Consider the following 17214-nt stretch of genomic DNA (forward strand, 5'->3'; position numbering starts at 1 on the left):
CAGTAGATTATCATTAGAAGACTATTGGTCCTGCTGCCAGGTAGTCCAGCATATTCATGAGCTCTGTATAACTGCTACATCTTCAGCAGAAAAATCATTGATTTTATCAAAATGACAGCAAACAGCCCAGCAAGCAACACATCACTTGAATCACAATCTCTGACTCTACATTACGCTGCTCTCAGAAGGGGTAGCAAAAACTTGGTGACAGATTCCCTTTAAATAAATGAAAAAAAAAATAAACCAAAAACTGAGTTATAATAATAATCAGCCAAGGTAAAGCAGACAATTGGGGTCTGGTATTATCAAGCTAGGAAGCCCCATAGTTATTTGGCCCCTCGCAGCCTGAAAATAGCAGCCTGCAGCCACCACAGAAATGGCGCAAGTGTGACTTTAGCCTTAGGATGTGATCACATCTGCGCATAAAAAATCTCTGAGATTCTCAGCCAGAAAAGTTGCAGACTGTCAGGTGGGTGTCATGCCTTTTTTTCCTAGCATCAGTATGTAATATCAGTGCTATGTGAGTGTGCAGTTTGTTTTCTTGCTGATGATGGTAAAAACGGCACTGATGACGGGCAACATTTGTTGTGTCATAATTGTTAAAAATACGGATGAGGCCTTAGGTAGCATTAATCTGAATGACTGATAAAATAGATGCCGCATTATCTTCTAATTGTTATGATGAAGACATGCAGCAATCTGCTGGAAAATCCCATCTTGTGAGGTTATTGTAGAAAACCACTGGGAGACTTTAATGAAAACAGTTGTACAGAAAACTCAGAAGAAATATTGGCGAAGCCCATAGTGACCAATTTGCTTTCATTTTTCTCATAGATTGCTGGAGGAAATTTGTATTTCCAGTAACCTGTAAAACATTTGTGTGATATGTCAACTACTAAAGTAGCTATTTATCAGAAAGGGAAAAATCTTTATAAAATGCTATTAAGTTACTAATTTTAATACATATAGCAAGACTGGCAATAGAAAACAATTTACTAAAAAAAATCTTTACTATACGACTGAATGACTTATGCTTGTTAATAATGTTCAATATACAAAATAGAAAAAAAAATGGAATAGTTTCTATAGCAACAGAGAAAAATCTAAAAATAAGGTGAATACTATTATAACACCATAGGATAAATAAACTTTTGTAGGAAGCATGAAACTATATAGGCAAATCTATTGTATTCCACTGAAGTTTCTCCAAACAGGGCATAGACACCGCAAGTGTAATATTCGGTTTACCATCAAAACTTTGGGAGATACCTGCTCCAGTAATTGGCGCAACCGGTGAAGCTGGGACTCCAACTGCTTGTTATGGTCTTCTAAAATCTGCATTCTGGCTTCAAGTCGTCCTTTGTGCTGTCGTAGTAGTTTTGCTTCAGCAATGAGTTCTGCATCCTCGGATGTGTGTTGCAGAGATGCCAACGAGTCAGGAGGTGAAGAAGGAGGGCTCATTCCTCGTTTCAGTTGCTGTGCTTTTAGCTGTTCATATTCAATCCTTAAATTCCTGTTTAAACAAACATAATTCATATATAAATAAATAAATATATATATACATATAAATATATATATATATATATATATATATATATATATATATATAGTATAATATATCTTATACAGTACTTTTTAATTTTATGGGCATGCGCTGAGCATAGAACTGAGGTGTGACCTATTTCTCATCAAATAGGTCCATGTTTGGATCCTTTGCCAATTTCACTTTTAGAACGTCTAATTCAAAAATTCTAAAAATAAATTAAGCAAAAATAAATAAATTAAAATCCTCTACTTCAATAATGCAGAGATTCCAGTGCTAGTCTGTAAAGGATTGTAAAGGCAGTAGGATCAACCCTCCTAAGTGATCAGTATGTAAAGCATAGAAAGTTGAATAAAATATCTGCACTCTGATGTTTAAAGCGGGCTTTACATGCTACGATATTGCTAGCAATTGCTAGCGATATCGTACGCAAAAGCACCCGTCCCCGTCGTGCATGCGATTTCGTGTGATCGCTGCCGCAGCGAACATTATCGCTATGGCAGCGTCACACGCACATACCTGCCCTGCGACGTCGCTGTGACTGCCGAACAATCCCTCCCTCAAGGGGGAGGGACGTTCGGCATCACAGCGACGTCACCGCGACGCTACTAAGCGGCCGGCCAATCAAAGCGGAGGGGCGGAGATGAGCGGGACGTAACATCCCGCCCACCTACTTCCTTCCTCATTGCGGCCGGCGGTAGGTAAGGAGACATTCCTCGCTCCTGCGGTGTCACACATAGCGATGTGTGCTGCCGCAGGAGCGACGAACCACATCGATAATCAACCATTACTGATTTTTGGTTTTGGGACGACCTCTCCATGGTGAACAATTTTCACCATTTTTGAGGTCGCTTAAGGTCGCTGGTAAGTGTTACATGCTGTGATACCGTTAATGACGCCGGATGTGCGTCACTAACAACGTGACCCCGACGATAAAACATTAATGATATCGTAGCGTGTAAAGCCCCCTTTAGTCCAGAGAAAACCATGCTTTTCTTACTATGTAAATGAGCTGTTAAAATCTATGGTCAGGACACGATTCTGCCTTCACAGATTATTTGAAATAAAAGGAGCTGTTACCAGTGTGAGACATGTAATGACTGACAGTTGTAATTACACTTGGCAGGACTGATCTTTGTCTCATTACAAACACATCAGCAGTTGCAATTGTTCTCTTATAGGGCAGTCAGCTCTACTGCAGAGCTGTGCCAGATTTCAAACAATATTTCTTCAGCTTTCATTTCACAGGTAGTCAATGTGGAGGAGGCAGGGGAAGTACAGCAGAACTTTGACTCATTATAAACAGATCTGCATTTGTAGTTTTTCTCTTGTAGTACTGTCAGCTCTGCTATACTGCCTATAGCCTTCCCACCACACACAGGTTGTGTGACATGAGAGATAAAGATAAGTTAGTTATTGTCATGCAGAGCTCTGCAATTGAGCTGATAGCAAAAGAGGAGGGGTGCATCTGCAAATGTGATTGTAGTGAAACAAAGTTCAGTTCTGCTGTACTGTGTTAGTTGCAATAATGCACACCTCTGCAGTGTAAACAGGAGAGCAGAATGTTAGCTATTACATGTCTCACACTGGTAATTGCCACCTTTTATTTAAAACAAGCTCTGGAGGCAGATTCTGTAGGCACTGTTTTTCTAATTAAACATTCTTGCACAGGTTTCTATCTGTGTAAGGCCTGTTTCAGACGTCAGTGATTCTGGTACATATGTGCTAGTTTTTATACGTACCAGAATCACTGACATACGCAGACCCATTATAATAAATGGGTCTGCTCACACATCAGTGAATTTCCACTGACCGTGTATCCGTACGGCATACACGCGTGTCCATGATTGCCGCACGGAGACACGTCCGTTTTTTTCTGGCATCACTGATGTCTCATGGACCACACTATGGTGTGATCCGTGAAACATGTACCAGAAAAAAACGTCCATTGAAAATAAAAAGCATTTTCAACTCACCTTCTCCTGGATCATTCTGGCATGCATATTCATTTATGCAGCCAGAGCCGACCCGGAAGTAGCTGCAGAGGTGAGAGACAGCAGCGGCCGGATGCTGCAGAGCTGGAGATTCATCACCACGGACAGCAGGAATGAGACAGGTGAGTATATATCCATGTGCAATCATGGATGATGGATCACGTCTCGGATTGCACATGGACAACCCACGTGTGCAGTGAATCATGGCACACGGAGGGACATAGGCGTTTTTAACACGTCAGTGAAAAACATCTGTGTTTTTCACTGGCGTGTGAAACAGGCCTAACAAGCTGGCAGCCTTTTGTTTCTATAGTGATTACCTCCCTAGATAAAATTATTGTGATTTGCTGATTAACTGCATTTAGGAATTTATTTATAATGATATTTCTTTCAGTTACTTACTTTTTTCTATCCACGGAGAACCCTTTTACTGAATAAATGCAAGTATAATGAAAAACTGTATAACTTTCCTTATGAAATAAATAAGGTTTATTTGCAGAAACTGGAGTATACTGCCAATGTAAAATATGTAGTTTATATCGGATCAGATGATGATTTAAATTTGGCTTTCAAGTAAAAAAAGAAGAAAAGAGAAAAATATGCAAAAGTCGTGAAGGCAGAAAGAGAAAGAGCATAGCAAGTGATTGAGGAAGAAAGAAATAAACAGCGAAGGCAAAGAAAATATAATACTCGGTGCAGCTCTGACACTCCACTGACACACTGACAAACATGTCCTCCTATTTCCATCATGTAAAAGAACAACCACCATTGAAAAGTTTTCAACTACAAATAATATGCTATGGCCTATAATTTCATGTACAATGTTTTCAACAGTTCCTGATTTTTTTCTTTCTTTTACAGTCATTGTTAAAATGTTATTTTTTTAAATTTTAAACAATTTCTAATCTATCTAAATTACAGATTTGTCTACCCTTAATCCATCTTCAGTTGAATTAAAAGGTAGCTATATTTTCAGTAATTTTTCAGAATAAACAATCCTATGTGTGTACAGAAGGAATAACACTATTTGTGGCCTTTATATGACTTGTTTTATGCATTTTCAGCAGTTTTCCCTTCTCTTTCTTAATATGCTAATGATTGAGCTTGTGGGAAGAGTTTAGCTGCTATGATGTCTCCTACATCTAGCACAACACACAGAGGGGTATTTATGCTCTTCATTATAAATACCGATGATGCGCCTGCACTGCCTACACTACCTGGCAGTGTAGATGTGAATACAGCTCTGGGGTAAGGTACAAGACTTGTTGGAAAGCTCAGCATAATCTTTCTGTGTTTGCCTCTGCTTGTTTTCTCACTCTGCTCCTCAGTCCTCCTCCTCCCTCCTTATATCATAATAACCTGACACCTCACTGTGCTGGCAGTTTGTCCTTTGTTGAGTAAGTGGGAGTTGAGTTGTTTTTCAGAGTGAATGACAATTTCAGGAGGCATGCGGGAGGGGCAGATGAAGAATTGTCTCAGAAGTTTCTTATATTCGCTTGTACTATTGCTTATTCAAAGTCTGTCAAAAGAACAACAGGTACAATTTTTTTCATGCTTCTTTAATATGTCTCCCTGAACATCTTGGGATGTGGTGACTTTAAGAACCAACTGAAGAGGTTTTCCGGTCCAAAATTATAAGTCTGCAGCCACTTTATGTGACGTATGAATCCTCAAAGCGCCAAGGATTCACCAGTTTCTGAGCTGGAAATGGCAGTCATGTGACCATAATTATTCATGTTTCCCAGAAACAAACTAGTGAGTGCAACCTCACTCAATACAAATGTATTGAACAAGGTCATGCCTACTAGTGAGACGCATGCATTCCATACACCATCTGTATTGAGTGAGGCCGCACCCACTAGTCGGGTTCTGGCCGGGAACATGCATATCGCATTATTGCGGTCACATGACTGCCGTTCCCACCTCGGAAACCAGCGAATCATTACAGTCCATGCTGTGTGACATAGGAGGTTTCATAAGTCTGCGGTCACATAGAATGACTGCAGACTTATCATTTTAGACCTAACAACCCCTTTAAGGACACATCTGTCTGAATCCTGTAGTATTAAGATGTTAACATTTACATAGGTCTCTTTTAGGTCTTGTCGCCATTGTATATGTAACCTTCTTTATTGATTAACATATAAGAAAGAATATCAGTATAGGGTTGTGGCATATATAACCGTATTTTTCGGACCATAAGACGCACTTTTTTTCCCTCAAAAGTTGGGCGAAAGTGGGGGGTGCGTCTAATGGTCTGAATGTAGGGCATGGCTGCGGGGAATGAGGGTGCTGCGGTGGAGCGGGTCATCGGGGGCACGAGCAGGCAGCAGCAGCGCCTGCCGTGACCACGTGGACCCGCTCATTTAATATGCACGCCCATCCTCCCGCCCATCTCTCAGCGCTGAAGCAGGAGTAGACAGGTGGGCGGGATGATGGGTGGGAGGATGGGCAAGGGATAAACAGCCGGCCGTGATCACCCCTGGCAACTACAGGCTGGAGTGATCATGTGTGGCTGTATTCACTGCCCCCCGTGCATCATCATCAGCGTGGGGTGCAGTAAATCAGTACACTCACCTGTCCCCGTTCCCCTGCAGCACCGCGATCTCCACCTGGCTGCCGGCGGCCGCTGAGTGGACCCGTCCCCGTTCTTCTGCAGCATCGCTCCTCCTCCCATCTGTGTCATCGGCAGCGCCGCTGAGTGGAGCCGTCCCCGTTCTCCTGCAGCATTGCGACGTCCTCCTGTGCCAGCAGCGGCCGCTGAGACTAGCAGCGCACATAGCGATGACGTCATCGCTGTGCGCACGTGTCCACACGCAGCCGTCGCTGGCACAGGAGGACATCGCAATGCTGCAGGAGAACGGGGACGGCTCCACTCAGCGGTGCTGCCGCTGACACAGACGGGAGGAGGAGCGATGCTGCAGGGAGTGAGGTAAGGTGAGTATAAACGTTTATTTTTTTTTATGTGCCACAGGATGTGGGCCGTATACCAGGATGGGGGTATAATATGAGCAGGATGGGGGTATAATATGAGCAGGATGGGGGTATAATATGAGCAGCATGGGTGTAGAATATGAGCAGGATGGGGGTATACTATGAGCAGGATGGGGGTATACTATGAGCAGGATGGGGGTATATTATGAGCAGGATGGGGGTATATTATGAGCAGGATGTGGGTATATGAGCAAGATGGGGGTATATGAGCAGGATGGGGGTATATAGCAGGATGGTGGTATATGAGCAGGATGGGGGTATGTAGCAGGTTGGGGGTATATAGCAGGATGGGGGTATATAGCAGGATGGGGGTATATAGCAGGATGGGGGTATATAGCAGGATGTGGCCATATGCCAGGATGGGTTACCGTATATAGCAGGATGGGGCCATATGCCAGGATGGGGTATATAGCAGGATGAGGGACATATACTGTATATACAAGGCAGGAGGCTCATTACTAGGCTGGGGTACCTTAGTAGAGAATTTGGAGACATTACCCCCATAACAGTGTCAGCAGCATATCCTCGCCCCATAGCAGTGTGTCCTGACTCCCATTTTTTGCTTAAAATTTTATTTTCCTATTTTCCTGCTCTAAAACCAGGGTGTGTCTTATGGTCCGGTGCGTCTTATAGTCCGAAAAATACGGTATATATATATATATATATATATATATGTGTGTGTGTACATTATGTCCACACATACTATATGTGATAAGGAAGCTCTTTTTGTAACCTAAAATGAAACATACAGACCATGATTTTCTATAGCATACCTCTGCTCTTCCTCTAGATCGGCAATGATTCTTTCCAGCTCTCCTCGTTCCTCCTTTTCTACTGACTTCAGGATCTGTGTAGGACTTTGCGGTTGACCTAATGGTGACTCTCCTCCCAATGTGTGACAGTATTGCTGGATCAGGGCGTGTTCATCATCACTGCAAGTATAGTACATACTCCTTACTACAGATAACGTCAAGTATGCAATCCATTTGAAGCTTACTCTAAAGCGGACATACATTACTAGTAATTACTCTAACAAGTTGTCTCCTCAAGCATCCGCATCCACCAAATGATCTCTCCATCTTTCGACCAAGTTGGTATTTATTAGATTACTCACTGTCTAAATAAGTAAATAAGGAAGTTACTTGCATCTGAAAAGACTTATTAATAGTAGGTAAAAGTAGGCCTCCTAATTACTTAATCAAAGTCCTGGATGTCATTTTGGTGGGTGCTCAGTAATTCGTGAATTAATATTGTACAGTTCCAGATAAGCAACCGAATGAGCATTAATACGTATAATTGCCAGTTCCATATTATTGGCCTAGACAAACACCGCAGAGACTGATTACAACTTTTATGTGGTCTAAAAAAATAATTGCAGCCGTAGCACATCAACAGGTGTAAAGAAGGGATGTGCTGTCCACAATATGAAAACTTTGTGAAGACTGGAAGATTGTGTTAACATAGATCCATTTGGACAGGAATCTTCCTAGGTAAAAGTATATTAAATCACAGATGTTCTTGCAGAACTTTTCCGCTGTAAGTTTTGATGTGGTGTTTCTTGAATTAACGTCTCAGAAACTGATGGCTTTACAGAACTTGCTGACAGAATGACAGTTTGCTGTCAGTTGTTGAGAAGATGCTTCATAAGTGTCAGCTAATAATGCCAACTGCTCAGTTATACTTTTATAAAAAAAAAAAAAAAGACTGCCACAACAAAGTAAAACAATGCCAAAATCTGTGTGAGGAAATTAAACATTATGGCAAATAAATTGTCTTTAGTCTTTACCATCCAATTTACCAGTATACGGACATTTAAAAGGGAAATCTTTAAAGGTAATCCGTCACCAGTTATTGCAACCTCATCTGACAGCAGCATAATGTAAGAAAAGTGACCTTGATTCCGGCAATGTATCACTTAGTTTACTGTGTGCAGCAGTTGTGAAACAATTAGAGTTCTTAAAGGGGTTGTCCACTATTAGGTCAACCCTTTTTGATTCCACATTTCCCCCAGGTAAAATAAAAAAGACTATACTCATCTCCTGTACCAACGGTGTGCTCCCAGGGCTCATGTGGGACTGTGACATCACGTGTACTCAAAGTCCAATCAGCGCTGGATTCCTTCTCACCGCCTACTGACCAAACTAACTAATAAACAGGAAGTGTGCTACTGCGCTCACTTCCTTTTGATTGCTCATTTGGTCATAAGTCGGGGAGAAGGAAACCGGCACTGATTTGACGCACAGCTTGCGTGACGACAAAAAGAGAACGGGTGTACCTCCAAGAATAAAGAATTGGTGGTTGCTCACCCATGCAGTAAAAAGGACAACAAGGAAAAGGAGAAAAGTACCGCACAAGAATGGGAGCACGACCAAAACGTATTGTATTATAAAAGGCAACCTTTATTGTGGCAATTTGAATTAAAAACACTAAAAACAAACACATCCAATGACACAGCATGCAAACCCCCACCCAACCCCTTAAATACTAAGTAGTATGAGCAAAAACAATTGTACAATGGAACAATGCGACAAAAAATTTTTTTACGCAGTTATAATCTCATACAATGATAATTTACAACTGAGAGAGTGAGAGTGTGTCACTCTCCCTGAAGAAGCCGCCCCTTGCGGTGATCCTTTGTCTCTCCCCCTCACCCCCCCCGCTTCTCCTGACCTTTTCCTTGTCTGGCTACTTGCTCACGGAGATGTTTTTGGCATCATGGACTCTTGTTGGTTTGTTATAGGACCATTATTTGGGTATGGAACCTTTTTGTCAGGATACTTAGAACCTCATGTGGTTCCTCTCTATTGGTATAATCATATTACTTCTGTGAGTGGTTTGGCCCTTTATGCACAAGCAAGTAACTATAATCTTGGTCGATATTTATCTTGTTATTATTATGGCTGTATATATTTGCCGAGCTGCTATGTTGTTATAAATTATCATTGCATGAGATTACTGTATAACTGTGTAAAAAAAATTTTTGTCACAGTGTCCCATTGTACAATTGTTTTTGCTCATACTACTTAGTATTTAAGGGGTTGGGTGGGGGTTTGTATGCCGTGTCATTGGATGTGTTTGTTTTTAGTGTTTTTAATTCAAATTGCTACAATAAAGGTTGCCTTTTATAATACAATACGTTTTGGTTGTGCAGTACTTTTCTCCTTTTCCTTGTTGCACATCTCGTGTGACATCACAACCTCACTTGAGCCCTGGGAACCCAAACCATGGCATCGTTGAAACGGCGCTGGTACGAGAGGAGAGTGTAATGTTTTTTATTTTATTTTACCTGGAGGAAATATGTGGAATCAGAAGGGTTTATCCTAGTAGTGGACAACTACTTTAAAAGTAGCAGAGCTCTGATAGATGCTGGGCCGACACCATAGCTTCCTGTGTTCATTGCCTATTGACAGTGAGCTGCTTATCAGAGGAGGAGGCATGATCTGTCAGGCACATGAGCTATAGTTGGGGCAGTGATAATCTCCTGCTGATAAAACAATTGTAATTAAAGAACAGTACACATCCTAATAAGTTAACATTGCTGAAATATGCGTCTCAGCACCTATGTCTTGCTGTCTTCAGATTACATAGCAAAAACCTGCTGACAGATTCCCTTTAACATTTTACAATTCAGTCATAGGCTAAAAATACCTACCGATAAAACTAATAAAAGCACACATTACATAACTCAAAATCAAAGTCTTCTGAAGAACAAATAGCTAAAATAATTTTAGTTATGTGTCAAGAGCCTGAGCATTTTTTTTAGTACAAAACTTGGGCATATTTAGTAATCCTGCCCGATAGTCAGACAGTGCACGGTGCATTTTTAAACTACAGTCTGAAAAACCGCCAAAGTTATCACAGTAGCGCATATTGGATGTTAATGTTTAAATCACCTCCAACACAGTGAGAACATACAGTATAAACACCTTGTAGATGTTGTCATTGGTTCAAACCAAAGACCCGGCATTATAAGGCTACAGTGATATCAACCAAGACACTATGCTGCCTTGTTCCTACATAGGCTTCTGAAAATACAAGATGATTCTTAAAAAAGCTAATTGTAGTTAATTTTAGCTATACACCCAGAAACCAAAAGTGATTTGTTGCATAAAGATTTGTATTCTCTAATAACTGTGGGGCATATTTTCTTAAAACTCTGTATTACCTCATGCCTCTATTAATCCTAATAGAAATGCATGAATAAATTGACAACTGGGTGTTACCAACTTGGGTGTGTTCTTACAATCTGTCCATTTTGTACTGCCAATGTCAGATTGTATAAAGACATGCTGCTTTGTTAAAATAAAGAAGTAACACCCAGATGTCCATATATTCATAGATTTCCAAGTGGAAGAACAGAAGAATGGCAGAAGAAAGAGTTATAACAAAAGTCAATACAGAATTAATATTTTATGGGAAATAGAAGTATCTTCTAAAACAGACACATGAAGAGAGCGGACAGGTACTCTTTAAGCATACTGGGCAGGGCTTTTTTTTCTCCATGCCTCCATAACCCACCTCCAGTGCATTTTGTGTGTAGCAGAGATACAGACATTAATTTATCATGGATACAACTATTTCAAGTCTAGCTTTCCATAGTCAAAGACATGAAAACGGTGGCCGTACTGATCAGGGATTTGAAAGTATGATTACATGTTAACCTAGGAGGTCAGGACTCTACTTATAGGTGACATCTTTGCTGTACCCTGGTATTGCTGATTGCATTGTGGGCTCCAGAGGTGTAAAGGCCCCTTTACACACTGAGACTTTCTAGCGATCTCACCAGCAATCCCGACCTGGCCGGGATCGCTGGAAAGTCGCTGGTGAGCTGTCAAACAGACAGATCTGGCCAACGACGCAGCAGCGATATGGACCTCGCTGGTCGTTGCGGACGTGTCACACAGCAGGGGATGCTATAGCACGCTGGGTTCTAAGTTGCTAACGATGTCATTGAAACGGTGTCAAACACACCGATGCATGCTGCGCAGCGGGAAACAAAGGACCAAGAACGACTTGTAGCGATCAGCGACCTCACAGTGGGGGCCAGGTCGCTGATGCATGTCACACACTGCAATGTCACTGGGGAGGTTGCTATTACGTCACAAAACCGTTGACGTTACAGCGATATCGCTAGCAATGTTGCAGTGTGTAAAGGGGCCTTAAGGCAAGCTTTTGTATCTGTTTTTATCTATTCTCTCGAACAGGAGCTGTTTGACAGCGCCCGTAATACAATGAAATAAGCTGCACAGTCCATCATTGTTCAATAGTTCCATCTATTCACCGTTGTAGCTGCTGGAGTCCGACATTCACCAAATTCACACTGATGACCTATCTCATCCCTATTATAAGATGTATTAATCACTTGTCATGTTTTTAATATAAACTTTGGCAGAAAAGGCACCCCTCAGAATTTACGTCTCCACTCACAATTCCAAATGGAGCACTAACCCTTTTGTTTCTGAAAATATGAGCTTCGTTCAAAATTTGGATTGGGGCTTTGGAGCCCTGTTCTCAGAATCAGTGGAAATCCTTATCCAAAAATGAGCTACGCAAATTAGGACCTTTCACCATATGTTTCACATTGAACTGGACATCGGATGTAATAATATTTGCAGAGCAGAATAAAACATTTTTTTTACTTTGCCTTTTTGTTGTATATTAGCTATCAAAGTATTTGGCAGCTAATGAGTTAATCTACCTTTAGCCCAAGTGGGCATTATCTGATGTTTTTCTTACTGGGGTTGCTTATTTCTTTCCACCTGTATTGCTTTCTACTTATCATTAGATAAGCTCATACAAGAGGAAGAAGTACATGCCCCAGTGAAAAATGATCTGATAATGATAAGATCCACTTAAGGTCCAGTCACACTAAGCAACTTACCAGCGATCCCAACAACGATGGGGATCGCTGGTAAGTTGCTAGGAGGTTGCTGGTGAGATGTCACACTGCGACGCTCCAGCGATCCCACCAGCAACCTGACCTGGCAGGGATCGCTGGAGCGTCGCTACACGAGTTGCTGGTGAGCTCACCAGCAACCAGTGACCAGCCCCCAGCGCTGCGTGGAAGATGCTGCGCTTGGTAACTAAGGTAAATATCGGGTAACCAACCCGATATTTACCTTGGTTACCACCGCACGGAGCTACACGTGCAGAGAGCAGGGAGCAGCGCACACTGAGCGCTGGCTCCCTGCTCTCCTAGTTACAGCACACATCGGGTTAATTACCCGATGTGTGCTGCAGCTACATGTGCACAGAGCAGGGAGCAGCGCACAATGCTTAGCGCTGGCTCCTTGCTCTCCTAGCTACAGCACACATCGGGTTAATTAACCCGATGTGTCCTGCAGCTACATGTGCACAGAGCAGGGAGCAGCGCACAATGCTTAGCGCTGGCTCCTTGCTCTCCTAGCTACAGCACACATTGGGTTAATTAACCCGATGTGTCCTGCAGCTACATGTGCACAGAGCAGGAGCCGGCACTGACAGTGAGAGTGGCGGCGGAGGCTGGTAACAAAGGTAAATATCGGGTAACCAAGGACAGGGCTTCTTGGTTACCCGATGTTTACTGTGGTTACCAGCCTCCGCAGAAGCCGGCTCTTGCTCCCTGCACATTAGTTGTTGCTGTCTCGCTGTCACACACAGCGATCTGAGCTTCACAGCGGGACAGCAACAACTAAAAAATGGCCCAGGAAATTCAGCAACAACCAACGACCTCACCGCAGGGGCCAGGTTGTTGCTGGATGTCACACACAGCAACATCGCTAGCAACGTCACAAAAGTTGTTCGTTAGCAGCGATGTTGCTTAGTGTGACGGGGCCTTTAGACTTAACTAAAATTAACCCAATAGCTGACAAATACTTTGAGTGCTGATATCTATGAGGATAGGTGAAATTTTAAATTAAATAAAACTATTTTTCTAGTGTCCAGTTTAAAATGAAATATATGGTGAAAAGTATTTTTTAACAAGGCAGAGTTCGTTGTGCAGTGATCAACCTAATTTGGAAGGGTGTAATACAGGTGCATATTAAAATCTACATTACTAATGCATGCCTCGGACAGCCAGCCACAGGTTTTATAACCCAAATTAACAGTATCACAGAGATCATGTTCATTCAGTTCAGTGGACTTGTAATCTGTTAGGAATTGCTGCAGCAATAAGACTTCTGAAATTTGCCTGCCTTATGGCCGTGTGAATGAGGTCATAGATTTAAGATACTTTTAAAAATACATGTACAGTCAGTACAAAATTGTTGGCACCATTGACTTAATTGTTGGTTGCACACCCTTTGGAATAAATTACTGGAATCTATCATCATCAATAAGCTCCTTATACCTCTGAACTGGAATTATGGACCACTCTTCTTCTGCACACTGCTCCAGGTCTCATATATGAAGGTGTCTTCTCCCAACCACAATTTTAAGATCTCTCCACAGATGTTCAATGGAATTTAGATCCGGACTCATTGCTGCCATTTTAGAACTCTCCATCACTTTGTTTCCATCAATTTCTGTGGGCTTCTTGAAGTGTGTTTGGGGTCATTGTCCTGCTGGAAGACCCATGACCTGAGATGCAAACCCAGATTTCTGACACTGGGCTCTACATTGCAACCCAAAATCCTTTGATAATCTTCAGATTTGATGATGCCTTGCATACCGTCAAGGAACCGAGTGACAGAGGCAGTAAACAACCCCGAAACATCTTTGAACCTCTACCATATATGACTGTAGGTACTGTGTTCTTTTCTTTGTAGGCTTCATTCTGTGTAATGATGTGCTTTACCAAAAAGCTGAATCTTGGTCTCATCTGTCCACCAGACGCTTTCCCAGAAGAATTTTGGCTTACGTACATTTTGGAAAACTGCAGTCTAGCTTGTTTATGTCTCTGTCAGCAGTGGGGTCCTCCTGGCTCTCCTGCCATAGTGTTCCATTGAATTCAATTGTCGATGAATAGTTCTTTGAAACTTGATTGGGCTACTTATCCGAACTATCCTGCGTTGCAACATTTCATTATTTTTTCTCTGCCGTCCACGTCCAAGGAGATTAGCTACAGGACCATGGGTTGTAAACTTCTTTATTATGTTGCGCACTGTGCAAAGAAGGAACATCAAGCTCTCTGTAGATGGACTTGTAACCTTAAGATTGTTGATATTTTTTCAAAAATTTTAGTTTTCAAGTCCTCAGACAGTATTCTTCTCCTCTTTCTGTTCTCCATGCTTAGGGTGAAACACACGCACATATTGCAAAGATTGAGTCACCTTCTCCCCTTTCTATGTGGTTTCAGGTGTGATTTTCATATTGCCAACACCTGTTACTTGCAACAGGTGACTTTGAACGAGCATCACATGCTTGAAACAATGTTGCTTACCCACAATTTTGGAAAGGTATCAACAAAATTATCAGGCCCACTTTTCGGGTGTTGTGGGAAATTATGTCCAAGTTGCAGTTTTTTCATTTTTTTTTCTGTTGCTCCAATGCACACAAAGGAAATTAACATGTTGATACAAAAACGTGTAACTGCAATAATTTGTTGGGAGAATTACTTCATTTTCTAGCACAATTTCATGGGTGCAACAAATTTAGCCATCACTGTTTTTGTATTGCAGATATTATATAATTCACATATTCATTCTTCTATGATAAGATGCCATCAAATTAAAATCCTAAACAAATTTAATACTAACTAAATGTTCCTCTGACTTTGGGACCTGCATGAAGCATCTTACGTGAGCACCATGAACACTGGCCCGTAGATAATAGACACTCACTTCTCTAGTTTCATGTGCTCTGTTAGTTTAATTAGTGCATAAAGAAAGCTTTAATTGCACAATCAAAGAAAAAAAGAGAGCATGAGACAGTGGAGTTATTAGTAGCTGAAACTTCAATAAAGTACTATAAGATCAACAAGAGATAGATTCAGGCACCGAGATAGGAACATCATTATTTATTCAAGGCTCTCTGTGCTATTTACAGGGAGGAATTTGTAGCAGCACTAATGAATCTAGGGAATGGTATATAAATAGCAACTATTAAATGCAATGGAGTATCTGTGGGTTAGAATACAAAACAATGGCAAAACTCCTACTCAGAAATTTTCATACACAGTTGATTGCTCTAACACGTCTCATCTGTCAAGACATTTCTTAGATATCTCTGTTTTGGGGAAAACTCCTCAAGGGGCTTGTCACTCAGCTATTCCAGAATACTGTACCTTTTATCCAGCGTATGAAAACGTAGATTTGCTTTTCCCAACCCAAAGAGTTCTGGGTGCTATAATGGCGCAACGTTTTAATATGTTACGTCTCAATTGCTTACTATTTTCTTCATGTTAGTTTGCAGTCAGTGAATTGAGAACACATCTTTAAATACTCAGGCAGCAACCTGAGTAATTTTCAGTGGAAAGACGTAAACAGGAGCGTTTTCATTTACTGATAGCAAACAAATATCAAGAAAATGAAAAAGTATATAAGAATTAGATTGAAATAGTGTTTAAGCTTTATCAAAGGCTATTTGCACTTTTGGACAGCCTTTTTAAAAAAAAAATCCATATTTTCACCTAAAAAAATGATATGGTATTATTTAGTTTTTGCTACTTGCACCATGATACATAACAAGCTGCTGAATGCTGTTCCCTGCCAAATACATCAAAGAACTCGCCTGGCAGCTTTGTCTTGAGCAGCTCCTTAGCAATCATTTCACCTCAATTATGATTGAATCAAAACTTTGATTAGAATTGAGCTAAGAATATTGATCCCTAAAATAGAGGAACCGTTGGAGCCAGAGAGGATTTGGCTGTTAACAGCATTCAGCAGCCTGTTATGTTGTTATGTACCCTGAAGCTACTGAAGATAAATAATACAACGTTCTTTACGAAAGCAATTAAAAAAGTGACGTAAGGTGAAATATCTACATTTCATTATAACCCCCCCCAAAAAAAAAAATGTACATTCCCTTTACTTTTGCAAGAATTTACTCAAACTTTCACAATATATTCCTTAATCTTATAGGGGATTATTACATTTTAAAAAAGTAGTTTTGGATTATTTTTCACAGTGGCGCTTTTTTAAATAATTTTTAACACAATTCACATACACTGACAAGCAAAAGAGTAACAATGTTTTGATATATTGACTTTCATGCTTTATAACTCACCATTCACTACATCTTCAAATGTGAGACTACCTTCATTTTAAAGACAATCATCCTGGCTATCTCATACATAAATTTGACTTGAAACTATTTAGGATATGATTATTTATGCAGATTCTTGTCATGAAACTGCATTGTTACTGTTTTGCTCCTGGTGGTGGAAAATTATTTTTCTTCCTGTATACTACAAATTCCAACCTGTTCTCACATTCCCTAATAGCTCAGTGTGTTACTAGGTTGATTCCCAAACAAAAGATCACTGATTTGAATCAAGGAGCAACCATGAAGAAGATTTCACAAGAAAAGAGAACGTTCTGTAAACGATTTTCTACTAACATCCACACTAATTCAATCCTCCCACTCCTGGCTCCAAGACTGCACCAATTCTCTGTAATGATCTACCCCAAGAAACTAGGATGATATACAACTTATGCAGCTTCAGACGCTCCCTAAAAACACATCTTTTTAGGGTGACCCATCACCCTCCTTAATTGAAGTCAATTCATATATATCCCCTCCATTATTTGTCATAACATAATT

At 40.9% G+C, this 17214-nt stretch overlaps 1 protein-coding gene across 8 annotated transcripts in view; it reads right to left on the bottom strand.

The window, feature by feature from the left end:
* Positions 1 to 17214, bottom strand: part of UTRN (utrophin) — a 1025654-nt gene that overhangs the window by 32008 nt on the left and 976432 nt on the right. For 5 of the 8 annotated variants that reach the window (XM_075339520.1, XM_075339517.1, XM_075339515.1 and 2 more), the window contains 2 exons: positions 7305 to 7463; positions 1270 to 1513 (listed from right to left, as the gene is read on the bottom strand). In XM_075339520.1, the coding sequence (XP_075195635.1) occupies positions 1270 to 1513; positions 7305 to 7463 (403 nt within the window). Of the gene's footprint in view, positions 1 to 1248; positions 1514 to 7304; positions 7464 to 17214 lie in introns of all 8 variants that reach the window. The other 3 variants (XM_075339516.1, XM_075339513.1, XM_075339519.1) reach the window with 1 other exon arrangement.

The sequence above is a fragment of the Anomaloglossus baeobatrachus genome, chromosome 3, assembly GCF_048569485.1.
Source record: "Anomaloglossus baeobatrachus isolate aAnoBae1 chromosome 3, aAnoBae1.hap1, whole genome shotgun sequence".
Taxonomy (NCBI): domain Eukaryota; kingdom Metazoa; phylum Chordata; class Amphibia; order Anura; family Aromobatidae; genus Anomaloglossus; species Anomaloglossus baeobatrachus.